Below are 26,229 nucleotides of genomic sequence, written 5' to 3' on the forward strand. Positions count from 1 at the left end.
GACTCCCGATTTTTGGCAGAATGGATGATGGGGGGACTGTAACATAATTATAATAATTAATAAAATCAGAAAGAGAGAAATCGTTTCATACCTGCATTATATTGAGACACGATCACGTCTCTTTTTTACATTTTTGAGAATACTTGGGAACAGATTTCCTAAATTAAATTCATTTTTAGCACAATTCCTGATTTGACTCAAAACAAAAATCTCCCCCTAATTTTTTTAAATATCCATTTTTTTTACAAAAATCTCTTGCGGGCCGACCCCTGCCCTTTATAGTGCACTACTTTTGAACAGAACCCTATGGGTGCTATTTGGGATGCATTCGTTTTATTTCTGCATGAGCAAACCAATGGTAGTAACATGTGGTTGAATAATAATAATAATAATAATAATAATAATAAATAATAATCTCCAAATATTCTGTCACGCCCTGGACCTGCCAGTCAGCCAGGATCTGCCAGAACTGCCAGCCAGCCAGGATCTGCCAGAGCCAACTACCTGCCTGAGCTTCCTCTCAGTGCTGAGCTTCCTCTCAGTGCTGAGCTACCCCTCAGTCCCGAGCTACCCCTCAGTCCCGAGCTACCCCTCAGTCCCGAGCTACCTCAGTCCCGAGCTGCCCCTCAGTCCAGTGGGGCCCTTGGTGAGGACTACTAGGCCAAGGTCGGCGGCGAGGATCGCCTATCTAAAAACGCAAAGCAAAGGGACTAAGACTTTGTTGGAGTGGGGTCCACGTACCGCGCCGGAGCCGCCACCATGGACAGACGCCCACCCGGACCCTCCCCTATGGGTTTAGTTGTGCGGTCGGGAGTCCGCACCTTGGGGGGGTTCTGTCACGCCCTGGTCTTAGTATTTTGTGTTTTCTTTATTAATTTGGTCAGGCCAGTGTGTGACATGGGTTTTGTATGTGGTGTGTTTTGTCTTGGGGTTTTTGTTAGGTATTGGGTTTGTATTATAGTAGGGGTATCTAGCATAGTCTATGGCTGTCTGGAGTGGTTCTCAATCAGAGGCAGGTGTTTATCGTTGTCTCTGATTGGGAACCATATTTAGGCAGCCATATTCTTTGAGTGTGTCTTGGGTGATTGTTCCTGTCTTTGTGTTTGTTGTCACCAGATAGGCTGTTTAGGTTTTCGCACATGTATTGTTTTTCTTCATTAAAAAGCCATGAATAACCACCACTCTGCATTTTGGTCCGACTCTCCTTCACCTAAAGAAAACCGTTACATATTCGGCGGTAATCCACAGACAGAGTGGTTTAGTTATTGCATGTTTTATACAATGTTTTGCAATTGAGGTGGAGTTCTCATGGCTAAAAGGGTTCTAATACAGCACAAATTGCACCCTATTACCTATGTAGTACACTACTTTTGACCAGAGCCCTATGCAACCTGTTCAAAATTACTACACTTTAAAGGGAATAGGGTGCCATTTGGGACGCAGATTGATATTTGTAATTAACAAGCTCGGTGTATTATAGTTATTAACACCTAATTAACCCCAGAAGTAGATCAGACCAGGCTCCCTTCAGTGAATCCCGCTCAGTCACATTTGTTGTAGGTTCAGGCTCTTTCTCAATTAGTCTTTCCTAGATTCCTCGCATCAGCTCTCATTTCGTCCTTCTCAAAATGCATTGGAGCAGAAGGCCCAAGGGGAGGTACCTTGGATTGTCTCCTCCAATACGGTTGAGAAGGAGGTGAGGAGATAGGATGCGAGGAATCACAGGATGTCAGTGTGTGCCAGTGTCAAGAGAGGAAGACAAATGGTTTGGAAATGGAGTCGAACAATAGTACAGTGTCTGTATGTACTGCATCTATTCAGGACTTATACTGGCACACATACTGAGTGCCGAACTAGAGCACATACACAGCTGTGTGTGTGTGTATTTGTATTTATTATGGATCCCCATTTGCCAAGGCAGCAGCTACTCTTCCTGGGGTCCAGCTAAATTAAGGCAGTTATACAATTTTAGAAAAATTACAATACATTCAAAACAGATTTCACAGCACAGGCCCCTACTATACTACCACATTATCTACTACACAAGATCCATGTGTACATGTGTACATGTGTGTATAGTGCGTATGTTATTGTGTGTGTGTGCGTGACATTATGACAGAGTATTGCATAGGGACTCCTCACTCCTCCTTTACACATGGTGGTTATATAAAAAAAAGGCCTCAGCAGTCAAGTTTACAAAGAAACAAAACAACAATTCTTGTGGTGCGTTTTGTGTCATCATAGGTTTTTGCTCTGAACTGAAAGTGCTATCCATCTCGAAAACGTGAAACTACTTTTTATCTGAATATTTTCTTCACTCTGTCTGGAAACAAGATCTAATAGTGGCTGAGACCATACTATTCAATGATACTATTCCCCAGATACCCGAGAGGAAATGTCATTACCACCACGTCATAACATGTGCTATTCTAGTTGATAAGGAAATTACAGAAATTGTGCCTAAAGTATTTTATATAACATTTTACATAAACTAAAAGTTTAATGTTTTTTTTTACTGTTTGGAAGTTTTCTTAATTATAAGTGTTCATCATGTCTAAAATGTCCATATATGCCTTGGTGATACTCAGAAACATGTATTTACCACATCAAAATCTTAATATTTTGCATTATTTTAGGAATTATCTTAAGAACAAGCATATAAGGTTCACATTTGGGAAAAATCATTAATATTAATTGTAATATAATACACCTTCTCAAAAATATGTACCGTGATGGTAATGACTTAGCATTGTGGGAATGACAGATTGTGGTGGAAATTACATTTAATTTATAGTGCGTTCGGAAAGTATTCAGATCCCTTGACTTTTTCCACATTTTGTTATGTTACAGCCTTATTCTAAAATCGATTAAATCATTTATTTCCCTGGTCAAGCTACACACAATACCCCATAATCACAAAGCAAAAACAGGTTTTTAGACATTTTTGCAAATTATATTTTTTTAAAGAAGAAAATATCACATTCACATATATACTCAGTACTTTGTTGAAACACCTTTGGCAGCGATTACAGTTCTGAGTCGTCTTGGGTATGACGCAACAAGCTTGGCACACCTGAATTTGGGGAGTTTCTCCCATTCTTCTCAGCAGATCCTCTCAAGCTCTGTCAGGTTGGATGGGGAGCGTTGCTGCACAGCTATTTTCAGAGTTCTCCAGAGATGTTCAATTGGGTTCAAGTCTGGGCTCTGGCTGGGCCACTCAAGGACATTCAGAGACTTGTCCCGAAGAAACTCCTGAGTTGTCTTGGCTGTGTTCTTAGGGTCGTTGTCCTGTTGGAAGGTGAACCTTCGCCCCAGTCTGAGGTCCTGAGCACTCTGGAGCAAGTTTTCATTAAGGATCTCTCTGTACTTTGCTCCGTTCATTTGTGCCTTGATCCTGACTAGTCTCCCAGTCCCTGCTATTGAAAAACAACCCCACAGCATGATGCTGCCACCATCATGCTTCATCGTAGGGATGGTGCCAGATTTCCTCCAGACGTGACTCTCAATCTTGGTTTCATCAGACCAGAGAATCTTGTTTCTCAAGGTCTTAGAGTCTTTTGGTACCTTTTTGGCAAACTCCAAGCGGGCTGTCGTGCCTTTTACTGAGGAGTAGCTTCCACCACTCTACCATAAAGGCCTGATTGGTGGAGTGCTGCAGAGATGGTTGTCCTTCTGGAAGGTCCTCCCATCTCCACAGAAAACTCTAGAGCTGTCACGCACTGATCTGTTTCACCTGTCCTTGTGTTTGTCTCCACCCCCCTCCAGGTGTCGCCCATCTTCCCCACTTATCCCCTGGGTATTTATACCTGTGTTTTCTGTCTGTCTGTGCCAGTTTGTCTTGTTTGTTCAAGTCAACCAACTTTTTCTCAGCTCCTGTCTTTCCCCAGTCTTTTTCTCGTCCTGCTGATTTTGACCCTTGTCTGTCCTGACTCTGAGCCCACCTGCCTGACCACTCTGCCTGCCCCTGACCCTGAGCCCGCCTACACCTTTGCCACTACTCTGGATTATTGACCCCTGCCTGCCTTGACCTGTTGTTTGCATGCCCCTGTTGTTGCAATAAACATTGTTACTTCAACACAGTCTGCACTTGGGTCTTACCTGAAACCTGATAAGAGCTCTGTCAGTGTGACCATCGTGTTCTTAGTCACCTCCCTGTCCATCACCCTTCTCCCCCATGTGCTCAGTTTGGCTGGGCGGCCAGCTCTAGGAAGAGTCTTGTTGATTCCAAACTTCTTCCATTTAAGAATGATGGAGACCAATGTGTTCTTGGGGACCTTCAATGCTGCAGAATGTTTTTTGGTACCCTTCCCCAGATCTGTGCCTCGACACAATCCTGTCTTGGAGCTCTATGGACAATTCCTTCGACCTCATGGCTTGGTTTTTCTCTGACTTCCACTCTCAACTGTGGGACCTTATATAGACAGGTGTGTGCTTTTCCAAATCATGTCCAATCAATTGAATTTACCACAGGTGGACTTCAATCAAGTTGTAGAAACATCTCAAGGATGATCAATGGAAACAGGATGCACCTGAGCTCAATTTCAAGTCACATAACAAAGGGTCTGAATACTTACAGTACTGTGCAAAAGTTTTAGGCAGGTGTGAAAAAATGCTGTAAAGTAAGAATACTTTAAAAAAATAGACATGTTAATATATTATATTTATCAATTAACAAAATGCAAAGTGAGGGAACAGAAGAAAAATCTACATCAAATCAATATTTGGTGTGACCACCCTTTGCCTTCAAAACAGCTTCAATTCTTCTAGGTACACTTGCACACAGTTTTTGAAGAAACCCGGCAGGTAGGTTGGCCCAAACATCTTGGAGAATTAACAACAGTTCTTCTGTGGATTTAGGCAGCCTCAGGTGCTTCTCTTTCTACATGTAATCCCAGACATGATTTTCGCTGTATGTTTGGGGTCGTTGTCATGCTGCAGAATACATTTGGGGCCAATCAGATGCCCCCCTAATGATATTTCATGATGGATAACTATCTGCCTGTACTTCTCAGCATTGAGGAGACCATTCATTCTGACCAAATCCCCAACTCCATTTGCAGAAATGCAGCCCCAAACTTGCAAGGAATCTCCACCATGCTTCACTCTTGCCTGCAGACACTCATTCGTGAACTGCTTTCCAGCCCTTCGGTGAACAAACTGCCTGCTGCTACAGCCAAATATTTCACATTTTGAATAATCAGTCCAGAGCACCTGCTGCCATTTTTCTGCACCCCAGTTCCTGTGTTTTTGTGTAATGGTTGAGTCGCTTTGCCTTGTTTCCAAGTCAGAGGTATGGCTTTTTGGCCGCAAGTCTTTCATGAAGGCCACTTCTGACCAGACTTCTCCGGACAGTAGATGGGTGTACCAGGGTCCCACTGTTTTCTGCCAATTCTGAGCCGATGGCACTGCTGGACATCTTCCGATTGCGAAGGGAAGTAAGCATGATGTGTCTTTCATCTGCTACAGTAAGTTTCCTTGGCCGACCACTGGGTCTACAGGCCTCAACGTTGCCCGTTTCTTTGTGCTTCTTCAAAAGAGCTTGGACAGCACATCTGGAAACCCCTGTCTGCCTTGCCATGTCTGCCTGGGAGAGACCTTGCTGATGCAGTATAACTACCTTGTGTCTTGTTGCTGTGCTCAGTCTTGACTTTTGACAGTAAACTGTCTTCAGCAACCTCACCTTGTTAGATAAGTTTGGCTTGTTAGATAAGTTCCTCACCCAGTTGTATTCTGCCTACACAGCTGTTTGTTAATGATTGTGTTTCAACCTACATATTGAATTGATCATTAGCACCTGTTTGGTATGATTGTTTAATCATACACCTGACTATGCCTACAAAATCCCTGATGTTTTGCAAGTGTACCTACAAGAATTGATGCTGTTTTGAAGTCAAAGGGTGGTCACACCAAGTATGGATATGATTTAGATTTGTCCACTCACTTTGCATTTAGTTAATTGATAAATATAATATATTAACATGTCTATTTTTGAAAGCATTCTTAATTTACAGCATTTTTTCACACCTGCCTAAAACTTTTACACTGTATGTAAATAGGATATTTGTTTTTAAATGTTTGTACATTTGCAAAAAAACTGTTTTCGCTTTGTCATTATGGGGTATTGTGTGTACATTGCTGAGTTTTTATTTAATCCATTTAAGAAGGCTGTAATGTAACAAAATGTGGGAAAGGTCAAGAGGTCTGAATCATTTCCAAAGGCACTGTAAAACAACTGATGAAAAATACTATTAAACATTTTTTTTGAAGATGTTTAATTCGATTGAAGATAGAATACACCATTAAAAACAGGTTACATGCCTCAACTTAAAGTATATTTTAGAACAATTTTGGGATTCAATGCATTAGGCAGAAATACATGGTTGGAAACACTGGTTGACATTAAACATTGTTCACTAGCTGCTATTGATTCAGACTAATGAGACAGGTGTTAAATACACCCATTTCACTTTTGCATGTCAAAAACCGAATGACCACTGCTTTACATTCTGACACTGTTTTGAACAGATTAAATAATACTATTTAAAATGAGCAGCCAGCTCATGAACAAACTAGTGCACCAGAGAAACAAGCATGCAGATGCAATAAGTGAAAACACATGATCTAACTGGGGATGTCTAACCTAATGTCACAAAGCATGATGCGCTAGCCAATTAACTTTCATTCTGAAATAACTTCATATTTCTGAGTTAGAGCAGATATATAGCAAACCTGGTTTCAAAAACAAATAGAGCAACACCTCCCAGCACAACGCCTCTCCCCCATGTGACCTACTAGTTGTGTGTATGTACTGACATATGCACACACGCTACATGTTAATGTTTTTAAATGTAAGTAAATTGTTAAGTCTTTCGTCTGTGATGTATTTTTGTTATGTGCTGGCCCCCGGTTAAGACTAGCTGTCTCCATTGGCGTCGGCAAATGGAGATTCTAACTAAAATCAATCAAATATTAGTTTAGAAAGACTTGAAATTGGCATGGGAGCTAACTAGCTAGCAAGCTACCAGGTTAAAGGTAGATTTGACAGAAAAAAAATCTACCAAACTACAGTACCAGTCAAAAGGGTTTCTTTATTTTTCACATTGTAGAATAGTGAATACATAAAAACTATGAACACATATGGAATTATGTAGTAACCAAAAGTGTTAATCAAAATATATACAGATGAACGTGGTACCTTCAGGCATTTGGAAATTGCTCCCAAGGATGAACCAGACTTGTATAGGTCTACAATTGTTTTTGTAGGTCTTGGCTGATTTCTTTGGATTTTCCCATGATGTCAAGCAAAGAGGCACTGAGTTTGAAGGTTGGCCTTGAAATACATCCACAGGTACACCTCAAATTGACTCAAACGATGTCAATTAGACTATCAGAAGTTTCTAAAGCCATGACATCATTTTCTGGAATTTTCCAAATTGTTTAAAGGCACAGTCAACTTAGTGTATGTAAACTTCTAACCCACTGGAATTGTGATACAGTGATTTGGATAAGTGAAATAATATGTCTAAGCAATTGTTGGAAAAATTACTTGTGTCATGCACAAAGTAGAGGTCCTACCCGACTTGTCAACAGGACATTTGTGGAGTGGTTGAAAGAAGAGTTAATGACTCCAACCTAAGTGTACGTAAACTTCTGACTTGAACTGTACATGCAGCTAATAAAAACATATGGAAATGTCTGCCCTACCTAAAATTACAACCAATTGCAGCATTACCGCAAAAAAATGGAAGTGGATAGGGGAAAAAGTAAGGAACTTGTCTGTCGGCCCTGCATTAAAGAGAATATGGTTAAAGAAAATTGTGATAAATGAAAAATATAGCAGACCAAAAAATTGACAGGCGTGCCATATAGATTGCAAAATAGTTGGGAAGAGATTTTTTACAGACCGATTCCATGGCACATGGTTAATGAACCTATACGCAAAAGCTTTCAATTTAAAATATTATACAAAATTCTTGCAACCAATAGAATGTTATTTATATAGGGGGATACAACCTTCACAGCTCTGCAGATTTTGTAGCGAAGAGGCAGAATCATTAGATAATTTGTTTTGGTACAGTCCATACTGAGAACCAATCTAGGCAACCATAGACATATAAACACCTAGACTAGGAAACCTAGACATACAAAAACCCCTAGACATACAAAAAACCTAGACAATACAAAAACTAAACAAACCATCCTTGTCACACCCTGACCTAACCAAATAATAAAGAAAACAAAGATAACTAAGGTCAGGGTGTGACACCTGCAGATAGCACTACTGGGCGATCTGAATGTCATAGTCAATCGATCAATAAAATAACAATACTTTTAGCAAAAAAAATGATTTTACATTTACAATCTGTATAAATGTCAAAGGAATTCTACAATTCCTATATGTGTTCATTAACCCATTCAATTTAAATCACTGTCTGTTTCTAAGAATTTGTAAGATCCTTATTTGCATAAAATGGACAGAGACCAGTCTACCAAAATTAGCCAATAGCATTTATTCTCGAGAGCGCTGCTCATAGAACCATGTACAACAGTTTATATATCACATATGACGTCATAGGTTTTGAAATGTCTCTCCTCCTCTCGACCAGGACAAAGCAGGTTCAAAAGTTCATTCTAACTCACTAGCGCACATACCTGACACACTATATCTGGATTAACTCCTGAAGTCTCACCATAGTGTATTACCACTTAGCAGACAGTTCCAGATACGGACAACCTGGAGGGGCTCGCGCTGTCTTATTTTATCATCACAGAGTTATAGCTGAGTCGGTTCAAACATATGTTAAGGATCCTCTTTGCTTACTTTAGACACACACATACATTCCTTCTTCCACAATGGTTATCATTTCCAATTACCCCTTATCCATGCTACATAACCTCTTTCTTATGAACTAACATTATAAATCAGATATAGTAAAACAGGGTAGAATTCAATTAGTTATAGTTATAGTTAAATGTATACATTGTTTAGCCATTATTCATAAAATTTATAACAATAAACAATGAGAATAGAAAGGTTCTGAACTTTTGTAAAACGTCACAGCACAGTTAAAAAATAATGGCAAATAGAAATCCAATATGGATGTTGTTAAGAGATAGGTGGGAGAGGTTGATTGGAGCTGAAAGTTGGGACTAATAGCAAGGTAAAACATGTAGAACATACGGGGTCTGTAAAATGTATATATGTTCAGACCTTTTGTGAAATAAAAATCAAACCGGATGGACATCAGAAATAGATGGGAGAGGTTGAGGGTAGAGGAAGGACAGGAGTAAAAACAAACAAAATAGAACTGTTGTAAAATAGACTGTGTCCATGAAATGTATATAGTACGTATTAGCTGGAAATACAGGCCTAAACATTGTTGTTCACTGGTTTGCTCCAATTGGGGGAGGGGTGGTAGGGTTGGAGGGTAGTAAAGGAAATATATTTATATATTTGTATGTGTATGTATTTGTATGTATGTATTTGTATATGTATGTATTTATATGTATGTATGTATATGTGTGTGTATATATAAATGTTTGCAAAAAAATATATATGGGGGATTGGAAGAAGATGCAGACAATTACATTGATGGAAGCTACAATCTATGTGCAATATTAAAGCTGATCTACCCCCTAAAAAAATATATAATACAAATTATAATAATAATAACAATTAGCAATTCCTGAGGCTGGTAACTCTAATTAACTTATCCTCTGCAGCAGAGGTAACTCTGGGTCTTCCTTTCCTGTGGTGGTCCTCATGAGAGCCAGTTTCATCATAGCAGAGGTAACTCTGGGTCTTCCTTTCCTGTGGCGTTCCTCATGAGAGCCAGTTTCATCATAGCAGAGGTAACTCTGGGTCTTCCTGTCCTGTGGTGGTCCTCATGAGAGCCAGTTTCATCATAGCGCTTGATGCTTTTTGCGACTGTTGTTCTTTTTTTGCTTATATGACCTGTTTTTGCCATAATATGGACTTGGTATTTTATCAAATATGGCTATCCTTTGTATACCAACCCTACCTTGTCACAACACAACTGATTGGCTCAAACACACTAAGAAAGAAAGAAATTCCACAAAATAACTTTTAACAAGGCACACCTGTTAATTGAAATTAATTCCAGGTGACTACTATGCAAAGCTGTCATCGAGGCAAAGGGTGGCTACTTTGAAGAAACTCAAATATTGTTTAACACTTTTTTGGTTAATACATGATTCCATATGTGTTATTTTATAGTCTTGATTTCTTCACTATTATTCTACAATGTAGAAAATAGTAAAAGTCATAACTGTTCTGATTATTTATTTACAAGTTACAATTAGATTTTTGCTTTAGCGCAATCTGTACCTGATAGAGCAGATCTAGTCTCACGTGTGGAAGCAAGCCATCTGGCGCTGAGAGACTCACTGGGATGGAGACAAGAGCAGACCTAGAAGATCTGACTGAACGGACGCACATTTGAGTGCCCCAGGACGGTCTCTTTACCTTGTGCTGTGACAATTTATGTTATGAAATCCTGCAATTTCAATGGGGCAGTTCCCCCTCATAGAAAATAGATGGCAAAACAATCCAAGCAATGTTAGCACATTCTATGCAAAGTCACTGAGTGGCAGAGAAGTACATTGCATTTGGAAAGTATTCAGACCCCTACACCTTTTCCACATTTTGTTACGTTTACGTTTAAATCAACATTTTCCTCATCAATCTACACACGATACCCCATAATGACAAAGCAAAACAGTTTTTTAGAAATGTTAGCAAATTTCTTTGCCACCGCCTGTGAATGTTAAAATGTGACACACACACATGCACCCTGATCTGTCTACCTGATCCAAACAATTTGCCTTTGTGAAACATCGTGGAGCTTCAGTTGATGGAAACCCAGCTAGCAATGAGAAATCGGCACAGAAGCGGTCCTCTTCCGGGGGCCGGAACTGATTGAATCGGCCCGGAATCAAAATGAATGACTGCCAAGTACATCAGACCGTTTCCGTCTACCTATTACTATTATACATTCAAATTATACCCATCAACAGATTTATTTATATATATATTTTTTTTAACCCTCTTTTTTTCATGTTCAATTGTCTTGTCTCATCGCTGCAACTCCTGTACAGCCTCTTGAAGAGGTGAAGTTCGAAAACCTTGCGTCCTTCCGAAACACAACCCTGCCAAGTCGCACTGCTTTTTGACACAATGCATGTTTATCCCAGCAACCATGTCAGCATGCATGCGCCTGGCCCGCCACAGGAGTGGCACTACAGTGCGATGGGATAAGGACATCCCGGCCCGCCGAACCCTCCCCTAACCCGGACGACGCTGGGCCCATTGTGCGTCTCCTGATCAGTCTCCCGGTCGTGGCCGGCACGGGTATCGAACCAGCATCTGTAGCAACACAGTTTGAAACACTACGATGCAGTGTCTTAGACTGCTGCGCCACTCGGGAGGCCCCATCCACAACATTTTTAATGCTTATGTCATGGATCCCTCCGGAACATTCATTATGGACACCTGTCCCATATTCCCACTGATTAGTACTTATATAAGTGTGCCGTTTGGTTTCTGAGGTACTCCTCGCTCTTTTGTTTTGGGATTCTACCTTGTGTGTTTTGTTACATATTTCTTTGGTCTTCATCCCCGTGCCCTTAAACGGCATGCCTTGATTTGGGGTATAATTAAAAAGCCCTATTACGCATTCCTGCGCCTGTCTCCCGAATCATTGTTACCAACGTGACAGCTTAGTAATTGCCCTGCACAATGTATCAAAATACTAAAATACTACTTAAACAGGACTCTTAAATAATTTAAATTAAATGTTAATTACATTTTTGGATCACAGAAACAATGAGGAAATATGGGAAATAAATAAATAATGAAATGTTAATTATATAAAGCAGCTGTTATGGTGCGTGAATGAGGACCCAAAAGCGAATTAACTTAAACAGAGCTTCTTTAATTACCAAACATAGGTAGGCTCAGACGGACCGGCAGATTCCGACAGGACAAGACAAGGTTACAGCAAACATGACGACAGTCTGGTTCAGGCATGAAACACAACAAACAAGAATCCGACAAAGACAGGAGCAGAAACAGAGAGAGATATAGGGACCTAATCAGAGGGAAAAAGGGAACAGGTGGGAAAAGGGGTGACGAGGTGGTTAGGAGGAGACAAGGCACAGCTGGGGGAAAGAGGGGGAGAAAAGGTAACCTAACAACGACCAGCAGAGGGAGACAGGGTGAAGGGAAAGGACAGAGACAAGACACAACATGACAGTACATGACAGTACCCCCCCCACTCACCGAGCGCCTCCTGGCGCACTCGAGGAGGAAACCTGGCGGCAACGGAGGAAATCCTCGATCAGCGCACGGTCCAGCACGTCCCGAGAGGGAACCCAACTCCTCTCCTCAGGACCGTACCCCTCCCAATCTACGAGGTACTGGTGACCACGGCCCCGAGGACGCATGTCCAAAATTCTACGGACCCTGTAGATGGGTGCGCCCTCGACAAGGATGGGGGGGGGGGGGGAAGACGAGCGGGGGCGCGAAGGACGGGCTTGATGCAGGAGACATGGAAGACCGGGTGGACGCGACGAAGGTATCGCGGAAGAAGAAGTCGAACTGCGACAGGATTAATGACCCGAGAAATACGGAACGGACCAATGAACCGCGGGGTCAACTTGCGAGAAGCCGTCTTAAGGGGAAGGTTCTGAGTGGAGAGCCAAACTCTCTGACCGCGACAATATCTAGGACTCTTAGTTCTACGCTTATTAGCAGCCCTCACAGTCTGCGTCCTATAACGGCAAAGTGCAGACCTGACCCTCTTCCAGGTGCGCTCGCAACGTTGGACAAAAGCCTGAGCGGAGGGGACGCTGGACTCGGCGAACTGAGATGAGAACAGCGGAGGCTGGTACCCGAGGCTACTCTGAAAAGGAGATAGCCCGGTCGCAGACAAAGGAAGCGAGTTGTGGGCGTATTCTGCCCAGGGGAGCTGTTCTGACCAAGACGCAGGGTTGCGAAAAGAAAGACTGCGTAAGATGCGACCAATAGTCTGATTGGCCCGTTCTGCTTGACCGTTAGACTGGGGGTGAAAGCCGGAAGAGAGACTGACGGAAGCCCCAATCAAACGGCAAAACTCCCTCCAAAATTGAGACGTGAATTGCGGACCTCTGTCCGAAACGACGTCTGACGGAAGGCCATGAATTCTGAAAACATTCTCGATGATGATTTGTGCCGTCTCTTTAGCAGAAGGGAGCTTAGCAAGGGGAATGAAATGAGCCGCCTTAGAGAACCTATCGACAACCGTAAGAATAACAGTCTTCCCCGCTGACGAAGGCAGTCCGGTGACAAAATCTAAGGCGATGTGAGACCACGGTCGAGAGGGAATAGGAAGCGGCCTGAGACGGCCGGCAGGAGGAGAGTTACCGGACTTAGTCTGCGCGCAGACCGAACAAGCAGCCACGAAACGACGCGTGTCATGCTCCCGGGTGGGCCACCAAAAACGCTGGCGAATGGAAGCAAGCGTACCCCGAACGCCAGGGTGGCCGGCTAACTTGGCAGAGTGAGCCCACTGAAGAACGGCCAGACGAGTAGGAACGGGAACGAAAAGAAGGTTCCTAGGACAAGCGCGCGGCGACGGAGTGTGAGTGAGCGCTTGCTTTACCTGCCTCTCAATTCCCCAGACAGTCAACCCGACAACACGCCCCTCAGGGAGAATCCCCTCGGGGTCAGTGGAGGCTACTGAAGAACTGAAGAGACGAGACAAAGCATCAGGCTTGGTGTTCTTAGAGCCCGGACGATAAGAAATCACGAACTCGAAACGAGCGAAAAACAGCGCCCAGCGCGCCTGACGCGCATTAAGTCGTTTGGCAGAACGGATGTACTCAAGGTTCCTATGGTCAGTCCAAACGACAAAAGGAACGGTCGCCCCCTCCAACCACTGTCGCCATTCGCCTAGGGCTAAGCGGATGGCGAGCAGTTCGCGGTTTCCCACATCATAGTTACGTTCCGACGGCGACAGGCGATGAGAAAAATACGCGCAAGGGTGGACCTTGTCGTCAGAGAAGGAGCGCTGAGAAAGAATGGCTCCCACGCCCACCTCTGACGCGTCAACCTCGACAATGAACTGTCTAGAGACGTCAGGTGTAACAAGGATAGGTGCGGATGTAAAACGATTCTTGAGGAGATCAAAAGCTCCCTGGGCGGAAACGGACCACTTAAAGCACGTCTTGACAGAAGTAAGGGCTGTGAGAGGGGCTGCCACCTGACCGAAATTACGGATGAAACGACGATAGAAGTTTGCGAAGCCGAGAAAGCGCTGCAACTCGACGCGTGACTTAGGGACGGGCCAATCTATGACAGCTTGGACCTTAGCGGGATCCATCTTAATGCCTTCAGCGGAAATAACAGAACCGAGAAATATGACGGAGGAGGCATGAAAAGAGCACTTCTCAGCCTTCACAAAAAGACAATTCTCTAAAAGGCGCTGGAGGACACGTCGAACGTGCTGAACATGAATCTGGAGTGACGGTGAAAAAATCAGGATATCGTCAAGGTAAACGAAAACAAAGATGTTCAGCATGTCTCTCAGGACATCATTGACTAATGCCTGAAAGACAGCTGGAGCGTTAGCGAGGCCGAAAGGAAGAACCCGGTATTCAAAGTGCCCTAACGGAGTGTTAAACGCCGTCTTCCACTCGTCCCCCTCCCTGATGCGCACGAGATGGTAAGCGTTACGAAGGTCCAACTTAGTGAAAAACCTGGCTCCCTGCAGGATCTCGAAGGCTGAAGACATAAGAGGAAGCGGATAACGATTCTTCACTGTTATGTCATTCAGCCCTCGATAATCTATGCAGGGGCGCAGAGACCCGTCCTTCTTCTTGACAAAAAAAAACCCCGCTCCGGCGGGAGAGGAGGAGGGGACTATGGTACCGGCGTCAAGAGCTACAGACAAATAATCTTCGAGAGCCTTACGTTCGGGAGCCGACAGAGAGTATAGTCTACCCCGGGGGGGGGTGGTTCCCGGAAGGAGATCAATACTACAATCATACGACCGGTGTGGAGGAAGAGAGGTGGCCTTGGACCGACTGAACACCGTGCGCAGATCGTGATATTCCTCCGGCACCCCTGTCAAATCACCAGGCTCCTCCTGTGAAGAAGAGACAGAGGAAACAGGAGGGATAGCAGACATTAAACATTTCACATGACAAGAGACGTTCCAGGAGAGGATAGAATTACTAGACCAATTAATGGAAGGATTATGACAAACTAGCCAGGGATGGCCCAAAACAACAGGTGTAAAAGGTGAACGAAAAATTAAAAAAGAAATGGTTTCACTATGATTACCAGAAACAGTGAGGGTTAAAGGTAGCGTCTCACGCTGAATCCTGGGGAGAGGGCTACCATCCAGGGCGAACAAGGCCGTGGGCTCCTTTAACTGTCTGAGAGGAATGTCATGTTCCCGAGCCCAGGTCTCGTCCATAAAACAGCCCTCCGCCCCAGAGTCTATTAAGGCACTGCAGGAAGCTGACGAACCGGTCCAGCGTAGATGGACCGACAAGGTAGTGCAGGATCTTGAAGGAGAGACAGGAGTAGTAGCGCTCACCAGTAGCCCTCCGCTTACTGACGAGCTCTGGCCTTTTACTGGACATGAAGTGACAAAATGACCAGCGGAACCGCAATAGAGACAGAGGCGGTTGGTGATTCTCCGTTCCCTCTCCTTAGTCGAGATGCGGATACCTCCCAGCTGCATGGGCTCAGCACCCGAGCCGGCAGAGGAAGATGGTAGTGATGCGGAGAGGGGGGCAACGGAGAACGCGAGCTCCTTTCCACGAGCTCGGTGACGAAGATCAACCCGTCGCTCAATGCGAATAGCGAGTTCAATCAAGGAATCCACGCTGGAAGGAACCTCCCGGGAGAGAATCTCATCCTTTACCTCTGCGCGGAGACCCTCCAGAAAACGAGCGAGCAAAGCCGGCTCGTTCCAGCCACTGGAGGCAGCAAGAGTGCGAAACTCAATAGAGTAGTCTGTTATGGATCGATTACCTTGACATAGGGAAGACAGGGCCCTGGAAGCCTCCTCCCCAAAAACAGATCGATCAAAAACCCGTATCATCTCCTCCTTAAAGTCCTGATACTGGTTAGTACACTCAGCCCTTGCCTCCCAGATTGCCGTGCCCCACTCACGAGCCCGTCCAATAAGGAGAGATATGACGTAGGCGACACGAGCAGTGCTCCTGGAGTAAGTGTTGGGCTGGAGAGAAAACACAATATCACACTGGGTGAGGAACGAGCGGCATTCAGTGGGCTCCCCAGAGTAACACGGCGGGTTATTGATTCTGGGCTCCGGAGATTCGAAAGCCCTGGAAGTGGCCGGTGGATCGAGGCGGAGATGGTGAACCTGTTCTGTGAGGTTGGAGACTTGGGTGGCCAGGGTCTCAACGGCATGTCGAGCAGCAGACACTTCCTGCTCGTGTCTGCCTAGCATCGCTCCCTGGATCCCGACGGCTGAGTGGAGAGGATCCGAAGTCGCTGGGTCCATTCTTGGTCGGATTCTTCTGTTATGGTGCGTGAATGAGGACCCAAAAGCGAATTAACTTAAACAGAGCTTCTTTAATTACCAAACATAGGTAGGCTCAGACGGACCGGCAGATTCCGACAGGACAAGACAAGGTTACAGCAAACATGACGACAGTCTGGTTCAGGCATGAAACACAACAAACAAGAATCCGACAAAGACAGGAGCAGAAACAGAGAGAGATATAGGGACCTAATCAGAGGGAAAAAGGGAACAGGTGGGAAAAGGGGTGACGAGGTGGTTAGGAGGAGACAAGGCACAGCTGGGGGAAAGAGGGGGAGAAAAGGTAACCTAACAACGACCAGCAGAGGGAGACAGGGTGAAGGGAAAGGACAGAGACAAGACACAACATGACAGTACATGACAGCAGCCCGTGTAATCATCTGATACATAGTAGCCACAATCGGCCCGAGCCCCAAGTAATACATTTGGGCCATATAACTCACACCGGAATCGGCCTGAGCCCCAAGTAATACATTTGGGCCAGATAACTCACACCGGAATCGGCCCGAGCTCAATCCCCGCATCCTAGCCATAAGTAATACTGCCAAAGGCGGCCCAGACTCTGGCCACATGACGTCGACCGAGTCTGACTCTCAGCCGAGTGCCTGGACTCTCAGCCCGAATCGGCCCAGATCCACTGTGCTAGCTGGGAACATCTTAAGGATTTGACGGAATTCTTACCCGCTTCCTTTAAAAATGGCCCAAACAACGTTCTTCTATAGCATATTTTTATAGCATATTTTATTAACTGCAGTGGCACTCTGGTTATTGGCAGCGGACCATCTAGACTGTTCAAACTGACAAGGAACATTGATGAATGTGAAAACGTCTTACTTTTTGTATGTTTTTAACTTCTCAGCAAATTAAAGGCCTTAGTTAGAAAGGCTAAAAGACACTTAATTGGAAATGCTATTGGGAGCTAATTGTGTAGCAATGAAATATCTTAGAATTATCTGTTCGTGGAAGTCTTGCAAATATTCGTATAGTCTCACCTGGATGGAAGCTGTATCGTGAGTTATCAGTCCACTCTATTTACTTCACATGCCATAAACCATTCTGTGGGCATTGTTTACTGTTATTATGGATTATTATTATTAGAGGCTTGCACATTTAGCATTGTCGTGTCTTTACTATCATTAACTAAAGACTGATAGTTTTTATCAAATATTCTCTGTAATTAGTTACTGCGCGATCAACTGATTAATCACGTAACTAATTCACTAGGAAGTCGGGGCACCAAGGAAAAATATTCAGATTACAAAGTTATCATTTCCTAAAATAACTTTTCAGATATTTTATCTGATCAATTAGTCTTCCAATTAATGAATTGTTTACTTTACCTCACGTTAGTCTCATTCCAAACGTCGTAAATTGTTGGTCATCTGCACGAACCCAGTCTTCACTATGAGTCATCCATACATCAATTGTCTTAAATCATTTATTTATTACTAACTAAGTAATTCACAGAAATGCATAAACAAACAAACAAACACGGGAAATGTGGTTACATGAAATGATAGGAGGATGTGCCCTGGTGGGCTAAACCGGCATGGCGGCTTGTTAGACAAAAGGGGGAGTGGGGGTCGACTAAGAAGTCACTACAGTTAATGATTATAACAATTGAAATTCTAATCCTTTACACATGAACGCTCACTCATTTGGGAACAATTGCAATCAATATATATATTTACACTCAGTGTGTCGTGTTGATCGCTGGTGAAAAGTTTGTGTCTTTTGTAGAATTGTCTGTCTCTCTCCCGCTCTCTCTCGGTTGTGGTTAGAGGGGATAGTTCAAAGTGACATTCATTCATTTGTTATAGAATGGATGTTTCGACGGTTGTCATTCTTCGCGTTCAATGATACCGAATTCCTAGCTGCAGACTAGTAATCAATATCAAAGACTTGTTCTTATTCTGTCAGTATCGATAGTCTAAGAGTTTAACCATGTGGTATGGTTAAAAGATTCAGCAATGGTCTACAACCTTTAGCCATCTCGTAATTGAGTTAAGCTTGGTCTGCTGATCGAAAACCCGAGTTTTTTTTATTTATTGGGAATGACAGAAAAGGCTGTCCCAGGATGTCTGACCCTAACTGGGCTCAGGGGCGGTCCTCTGATTTGGTTCAAATCAAAAGGGAATTGTATTTTTCTTCATTAAACAGTCCAAAATCATATTACACAATTATACAAACAGTATCATACTCACTCATTCATCTTATACAACAATTAGATGTAAACCTCATATCTGAGGCTATTATATAAACAGCGTTATGGTAATGTGGCCACACCGTCTCCCACGAGCTTCCTAAGTTGTGACAAACGGACCAGTTTGTAGCTGGATTCTTCACCAATCTTTTAGACTTTCTCCAGAACATGACATTTGTTCGTACCTCAAGTTCTGTGAGGTGGAAGGATTTCCTTTGTTCTCCATGAAAAACTACTCTCTATAACTGTGTGTCCATGAGGTCTTCTCAGGAATTTACGACCTCTGACCACAGCAGCCTAGTTGAAGGAGGCAAGGGGGAGGCAGGGAGAGGGGGATGGGCTTGCTATAACCAAAGAGGCCAACGTCATGACAGCATGCATAATACTCTATGCCTTCAGAAAGTATTCACACCCCTTGACTTTTTCCACATTTTTTTTGCATTTCAGCCTGAATTTTGTATTAATTAAATTTAGATTTTTTTTGTCACTGGCCTACACACAATACCTCATAATGTCGAAGTGAAATTATGTTTTTGGAATTATTCACAAATTAATTTAAAAAATGAAAAGCTTGAGTCAATTAGTATTCAAACCCTTTGTATGGCAAGCCTAAATAAGTTCATAAGTAGAAATGTGCTTAACAAGTCACATAATAATTTGCATGGACTCACTCTGTGTGCAATAATAGTGGTTAACATGATTGACTGCCTTATCTCTGTACCCCACACATACAATGATCTGTACTGTCAATTTATCGAGTAGTGAATTTCAAACACAGATTCAACCACAAGACTAGGGAGGTTTTCCAATGCCTTGCAAAGAAGGGCAACTATTGGTAGATGGGTAAAAATACAAAATAAAGCAGACATTGAATATCCCTTTGAGCAGGAAGTTATTAATTACACTTTGGATCGTGAATCAATACACCCAGTATTGATACAGGCGTCCTCCCTAACTCGGTTCCCGGAGAGGAAGGAAACCACTCAGGGACTGCCTGTACAGAATAAAATTTTTCCAAAACATGCATCCTATTTGCAACAAGGCAAAGGCAAAAAGTAAAAATATATATATTGTCACATACACCAGATAGGTGCAGTTTTACAGGAGCAGCCATAGTAGTACGGTGCACCTGGAGCAAATTAGGGTTAAGTGCCTTGCTCAAAGACACATAGACAGATTTTTCATCTTGTCGGCTTAGGTATTTGAACCAGCGACTTATCGATTACTGGCCTGACGTTTTAACCGCTAGGCTAAAATTATACTGGAAAAATGTGGCAAAACAATTAACTTTTTGTCCTGAATCCAATACAACACATTACTGAGTACCACTCTTCATATTCTCAAGCATAGTGGTGACTGCATCATGTTACGGGTATGCTTGTAGTCGTTAAGGACTGGTGATTTTCTGGATAAAAAAGAAATGGAATGAAGCTAAGCACAGGCAAAATCCCAGAGGAAAACCTGGTTCAGTCTGCTCTCCACCAGATACTGGGAGAAGAATTCCCCCTTCAGCAGGACAATAACCTAAAACACAAGGCCAAATCTACACTGGAGTTGCTTACCAAGAAGACAGTGAATGTTCCTGAGTGGCCAAGTTACAGTTTTGACTCTAATCTGCTTGAAAATCAATGACAAGACCTGAAAATGGTTGTCCAGCTATGATCAACAACCAATTTTACAGTGCTTGAAGCATTTTGAAAAGAATAATGGGCACATGTCTCACACACCAGATGTGGAAAGCTCTTAATAGCTTACCCAGAAAGACTCAAAGCTGTAATCGCTGCCAAAGCTGCTTCTACAAAGTATCGACTCAGGTGTGTGAATACTTACGTAAATGAGTTATTTTCAATAAATTAGCAAATATTTCTAAAAACATGTTTTCACTTTGACATTATAGGGTATTGTGTGTAGATGGGGGAGAGAAAATGATTTAATCCATTTTGAATTTAGGCTGAGTCAAGGGGTATGAATAGTTTCTGAAGGCACTGTATTCTGGGACGGTTTAGCATTTGTAAGACGGCTCTTGAATTCCTCATGATACAGGGTGAAGTCACCACATGATCCAGGGGCTGTCCCCTGGATCCATTTATAGAAAGTAGGACACTAGTGGGTTTAGGCATCTCTTGCTGTTTCTTATCCTCTTCCCCACTCTCTCTCTTTTTCAGGCGAGTCCCGCTCCAATAATTGTCAACACCGACACTCTGGAGAGCGTACCTTACGTGAGTTCCTTTTTATTTTTTATGCTTCGCCCCATTTTTTATGTTGCATTTGATTATATTTTTCCAATTCATTTAGTTATGTTTATAAGCACAAACAACATATATTTCCCTGTGTACTCACTTTAAGTAGTCTTTATTAGCCATATGAGAGGGGAATTATGTTTTGAGGACGGATTTGTCAATGGACACAATGTTATATTCTTGAATATTTATCTGAAACACAATATACAGTATATGGGTAAAACAAATAAGGCCGCTGTTGTGAATTATTGATCGTTTTTATAAATAAAACACCAACACAGGACCACTGATTTGTACAGCCCATAAGCCTGCATTTTGGTTTGGCATCAGAACTTTTCTCTTAACAGATATTTATTATTGATGCCTTCTCTTTGTTGGCACTGGGATTCTGGTGGGACGAAGTGCTTCAAAAGCCATTTGGACACAATTTGGAGTGAGATGGTAAATGAATGAGCAAGATTTAGGGTGAAAGTAAAGTAAGGTGCTGTATGAAATGTAATCTGTTTTAGTAGAGGAAGGGAATGTCATGGGAGGATGTTTTTAAACATAATTAGAAGCTATAAAGCGACTTGTTTAGTGACACGTAGCCGGTCCAGTCAGCTACACTGTATACAAACAGTAGCATCTTCTTGATGACTCTGTCCTTCAAGAAAGCTGCAGCAAATTACATTTTAACATAATGAACAGAGCAGAGAACTCATCACTGTAATGGAAGACAGTTGCATAATACAAAGCCTGGAAGAAGCATGTTATTTCCTCATGATGCTAATCACATTTTGTCCCTCGACTGTTTCCAATAAATGTCAGTAAGCATCCTTGGAAATGCCACTTTGTTTCTGAATGACCTGCCAAAAGTTGTTTACTATTTCACTGCTTTGCCTCTTAGCTCACTGCCTGTTCTAGACAAAAAATATTGAAGATTCCAGAAGAGCACCATTCTCAATTATATAGCCATGACTTCCATCCCCCGTGTCCACATTGTGTTTGTGACCAGATTTACTGGTCACAAGCTTGTCAGTGTTATTATTAAGCAATAAGGCACGGGAGGGGGGTGGGGGGTGGTTTATGGCCAATATATCATGGCTAAGGGCTGTTCATAAGCACAGCGCAACACAGAGTATATTGGCCAGATATCACACCCCCAAGAATATTGGCCATATATCACACCCCCAAATTGCCTTATTGCTATTATAAACTGGCTGCCAATGTAATAAGAGCAGTGAAAATACATGTTTGTCATACCCGTGATATATGGTCTGATTTACCACGGTTGTCAGCCAATCAGTATTAAGAGCTCGAACCACCCAGTTTGTAATTGCATTTCACTGTTCCAAAGAAGTTGAAAGATCTGTAATAGATTGTTTTACCCATATACTGTATATTGTGTTTCAGATAAATATTCAAGAATATAACATTGTGTCCATTGACAAATCCGTCCTCAAAACATAATTCCCCTCTCATATGGCTAATAAAGACTACTTAAAGTGAGTACACAGGGTGGCAGGTTAGTGGTTAGAGCGTTGGACTAGTAACCGGAAGGTTGCAAGTTCAAACCCCCGTAGCTGGCAAGTTACAAATCTGTCGTTCTGCCCCTGAACAGGCAGTTAACCCACTGTTCCTAGGCAGTCATTGAAAATAAGAATTTGTTCTTAACTGACTTAAATAAAGGTAAAATAAAAAAATTACTCACAGTATCAACGTGGTCCTGTATCACTCAGTTTATAGAGCATGGAGTTGCAATGGGTTTGGTTCCTGCTGGGGCCACCAATACAAAAATACTACTGTAAGTCACTTAGGATAAAAGCATATATTTAGGATAAATGGCATATATTATTATGCCATTTATTGCTATATATTATTGTTACCCATCCATCTCTAACTCGACCTAAGTCGTATCATTTCACAAACCCTGAAGTCATCAACACTCATATAGGTAATTTGAAAGAAATTATGTTTGAAGGATGCTCAATGCAAATAGGTCAAATGGTATATAATTGTACATCCAACATGAAGTATTCTGAGGTGATTCTCAGCACATAATGTTCTTCCCCTTTGTGGATACTTAAATAAGAAGAAACTGCAAAGCATACATCATCACACAGGAAGTTTCCTGCATTCTCCGGTCAGAAGTGCAGGGTAAGGAGAGGCAGAGCGGGCATCACTGAATTTCCTGTAGGCGGCAGGGCCTGGATAGCACAAGAATGATGAATTTCGCTGGAAAACCAGGCGTTAACTCTAGATTTCCCTCTGCAGACCGTGCTTCCCTTCTCCCTCTGCAGACCGTGCTTCCCTTCTCCCTCTGCAGACCGTGCTTCCCTTCTCCCTCTGCAGACCGTGCTTCCCTTCTCCCTCTGCAGACCATGCTTCTCTTTTCCCTCTGCAGACCGTGCTTCCCTTCTCCCTCTGCAGACCGTGCTTCCCTTCTCCCTCTGCAGACCGTGCTTCCCTTCTCCCTCTGCAGACCGTGCTTCCCTTCTCCCTCTGCAGACCGTGCTTCCCTTTTCCCTCTGCAGACCATGCTTCTCTTCTCCCTCTGCAGATCGTGCTTCTTTAAAGGGGCAGTTTGGCATTGGTACATCCATTTTTGGACTTTTAATGTAATGATGTATACTGTAAAGCCATTGATTCTTGAAGCTTAAAACTTATAAATGCCTCATGAGCTTAACTCAACTGTGTTACTCCATCAGACCCCAAAATATAAGCTTGTTTTACTCCACTGTTTATTAACAATGTAATTGTAAACAAACACTGTAGATAATGTTGATATGATGCATGGTCAGTCCTCCTGATGCATGGTCAACCATAGCTCCGTCAATTAGTTTGAGAGTGGTTACATTTCTCCAGCCCCATCCCTCAGCTGTTTAGCAAAATTTATGTTGATGTTGTTTGAACTGCAGTTTATCCCTTTAAAACAATTCAACTCTAAGGAGGTTGACAGACCTCTATTAGTATTATAATAAAGCGTTTTCCAAAGCAGTGTCTTTTAAAGATGCAGAAGGTAGGCACTGATGTGGTACACTTTTGATGTTTTATGAAGACATTTGCTTCCTTTGTCATGTGTTACGTTACGTCCAAGGTGGGTGACAATAGGCAAAGGGAGGGGAACCCACTTCATTCAGCTGCCAAATCATCCACAAGGCACCTTTTTTCATTAGGAAGACCTTAGCCTGTTTGCTAGCAACACGACACCAGAATGATACGCCATATAAACAAATTAAAACCTATGCTAACACCACAGATGTGTCGAAAGCTGCATCATTACCACTAGAACAGAGGGCACGATCAAAGCGTATGATTGCTCAGAAACGGTGGTCCCATGTTGCTTGGTCTATCCTGAGCTTCATGGTCTGTTGTCCTATGTTTCATGGTCTGTTTTCTGGAATTCCTTGTTCTGTCATCCTGACTTTCATGGTCTGTTGTCCTGAGTTCCTTGGTCTGTGGTCCTGACTTTCGTGGTCTGTCGTCCTGAATTTCCTGGTCTGTCGTCCTGACTTTCATATTCTGTTGTCTGTAATTCCTTGGTCTGTCGTCCTGACTTTCATGGTCTGTCGTCCTGACTTTCACGGTCTGTTGTCCTGAGTTGCATGGTCTGTTGTACTGAATTCCTTGGTCTGTCGTCCTGACTTTCACGGTCTGTTGTCCTGAGTTGCATGGTCTGTTGTACTGAATTCCTTGGTCTGTCGTCCTGACTTTCATGGTCTGTCGTCCTGACTTTCATGGTCTGTTGTCCTGAGTTGCATGGTCTGTCATCCTGAGTTTCATATTCTGTTGTCCGGAATTCCTTGGTCTGTCGTCCTGACTTTCATGCTCTGTCGTCATGACTTTCATGCTCTGTCGTCCTGACTTTCATGGTCTGTTGTCCTGAGTTGCATGGTCTGTCGTCCTGACTTTCATGATCTGTCATCCTGACTTTCATGGTCTGTTGTCCTTTTCATGGTCTGTCATCCTGAATTTCATCGTCTGTCGCCCTGAATTTCATGGTCTGTCGTCCGGAATTCCTTGGTCTGTCGTCCTGACTTTCATGGCCAGTTGTCCTCAGTTTCATGGTCTATGATCCTAAATTTCATGGTCTGTTGTCCTGACTCTCCTGATCTGTTGTTCTGAGTTTCATGGCCTGTTGTCCTGACTTTAATGACCAGTTGTCCTCAGTTTCATGTTCTGTTGTCCTGACTTTCATGGTCTGTCATCCTGACTTTCATGGCCTGTTGTCCTGACTTTCATGGTCTGTTGTCCTGACTTTCATGGCCAGTTGTTCTGAGTTTCATGGTCTGTTGTCCTGAGTTTCATGGTCTGTCGTCCTGAGTTTCATGGTCTGTTGTCCGGAATTACTCAGTTTGCCGTCTTGACTTTCATGGTCTGTCGTCCTGACTTTCATGGTCTGTTGTCCTGAGTTGCATGGTGTGTTGTCTTGAGTTCTTTTGTCTGTCGTCTTGACTTTCATGGTCTGTTGTCCCGAGTTCCTTGGACTGTCGTCCTGACTTTCGTGGTCTGTCGTCCCTGAATGTCATGGTCTGTCGTCCTGAATTTCATGGTCTGTCATCCTTAATTTCATGGTCTGTCGTCCTGACTTTCATAGTGTGTTGTCCGGAATTTCTTGGCCAAGTGTCCTGAGTTTCATGGCTTTTTGTCCTGGCTTTCATGGCCAGTTGTCCTGAGTTTCATGGTTTGTTGTCCCGAGTTCCTTGGACTGTCGTCCTGACTTTCGTGGTCTGACGTCCCGAATTTCCTGGTCTGTCGTCCCGAATTTCCTGGTCTGTCGTCCTGAATGTCATGGTCTGTCGCCCTGAATTTCATGGTCTGTCATCCTTAATTTCATGGTCTGTCGTCCTGACTTTCATAGTGTGTTGTCCGGAATTTATTGGCCAAGTGTCCTCTGAGTTTCATGGCTTTTTGTCCTGACTTTCATGGCCAGTTGTCCTGAGTTTCATGGTCTGTTGTCCTGAGTTTCCTGGTCTGTCGTCCTGAGTTTCATGGTCTGTCATCCTGACTTTCATGGTCTGTCGTCCTAACTTTCATGGTCTGTTGTCCTGAGTTGCATGGTCTGTTGTCTTAAGTTCCTTAGTCTGTCGTCCTGACTTTCATGGTCTGTTGTCCTGAGTTGCATGGTCTGTTGTCTTAAGTTCCTTAGTCTGTCGTCTTGACTTTCATGGTCTGTCGTCCTGAGTTTCATGGTCTGTCATCCTGACTTTCATGGTCTGTCATTCTGACT

The 26,229-nt window shown here is 43.1% G+C and overlaps 1 protein-coding gene across 50 annotated transcripts in view; it reads left to right on the top strand.

Annotated features, from left to right (window-relative positions):
* The window catches only part of LOC110533415 (disks large homolog 2), a 317,171-nt gene that overhangs the window by 222,224 nt on the left and 68,718 nt on the right, over nt 1-26,229 (top strand). For all 50 annotated transcript variants that reach the window (XR_016483586.1, XR_016483585.1, XR_016483588.1 and 47 more), the window contains one exon: nt 20,946-20,999. Coding sequence is in view for 44 of the 50 variants with exons in the window: in XM_036989771.2 (XP_036845666.2) it covers nt 20,946-20,999 (54 nt within the window). In the remaining 6 variants the exon portion in view is untranslated. The remainder of the gene's footprint in view (nt 1-20,945; nt 21,000-26,229) is intronic.

This window comes from Oncorhynchus mykiss, chromosome 10 (genome assembly GCF_057628025.1).
Source record: "Oncorhynchus mykiss isolate SJ-2025 chromosome 10, ASM5762802v1, whole genome shotgun sequence".
NCBI classification, from domain to species: domain Eukaryota; kingdom Metazoa; phylum Chordata; class Actinopteri; order Salmoniformes; family Salmonidae; genus Oncorhynchus; species Oncorhynchus mykiss.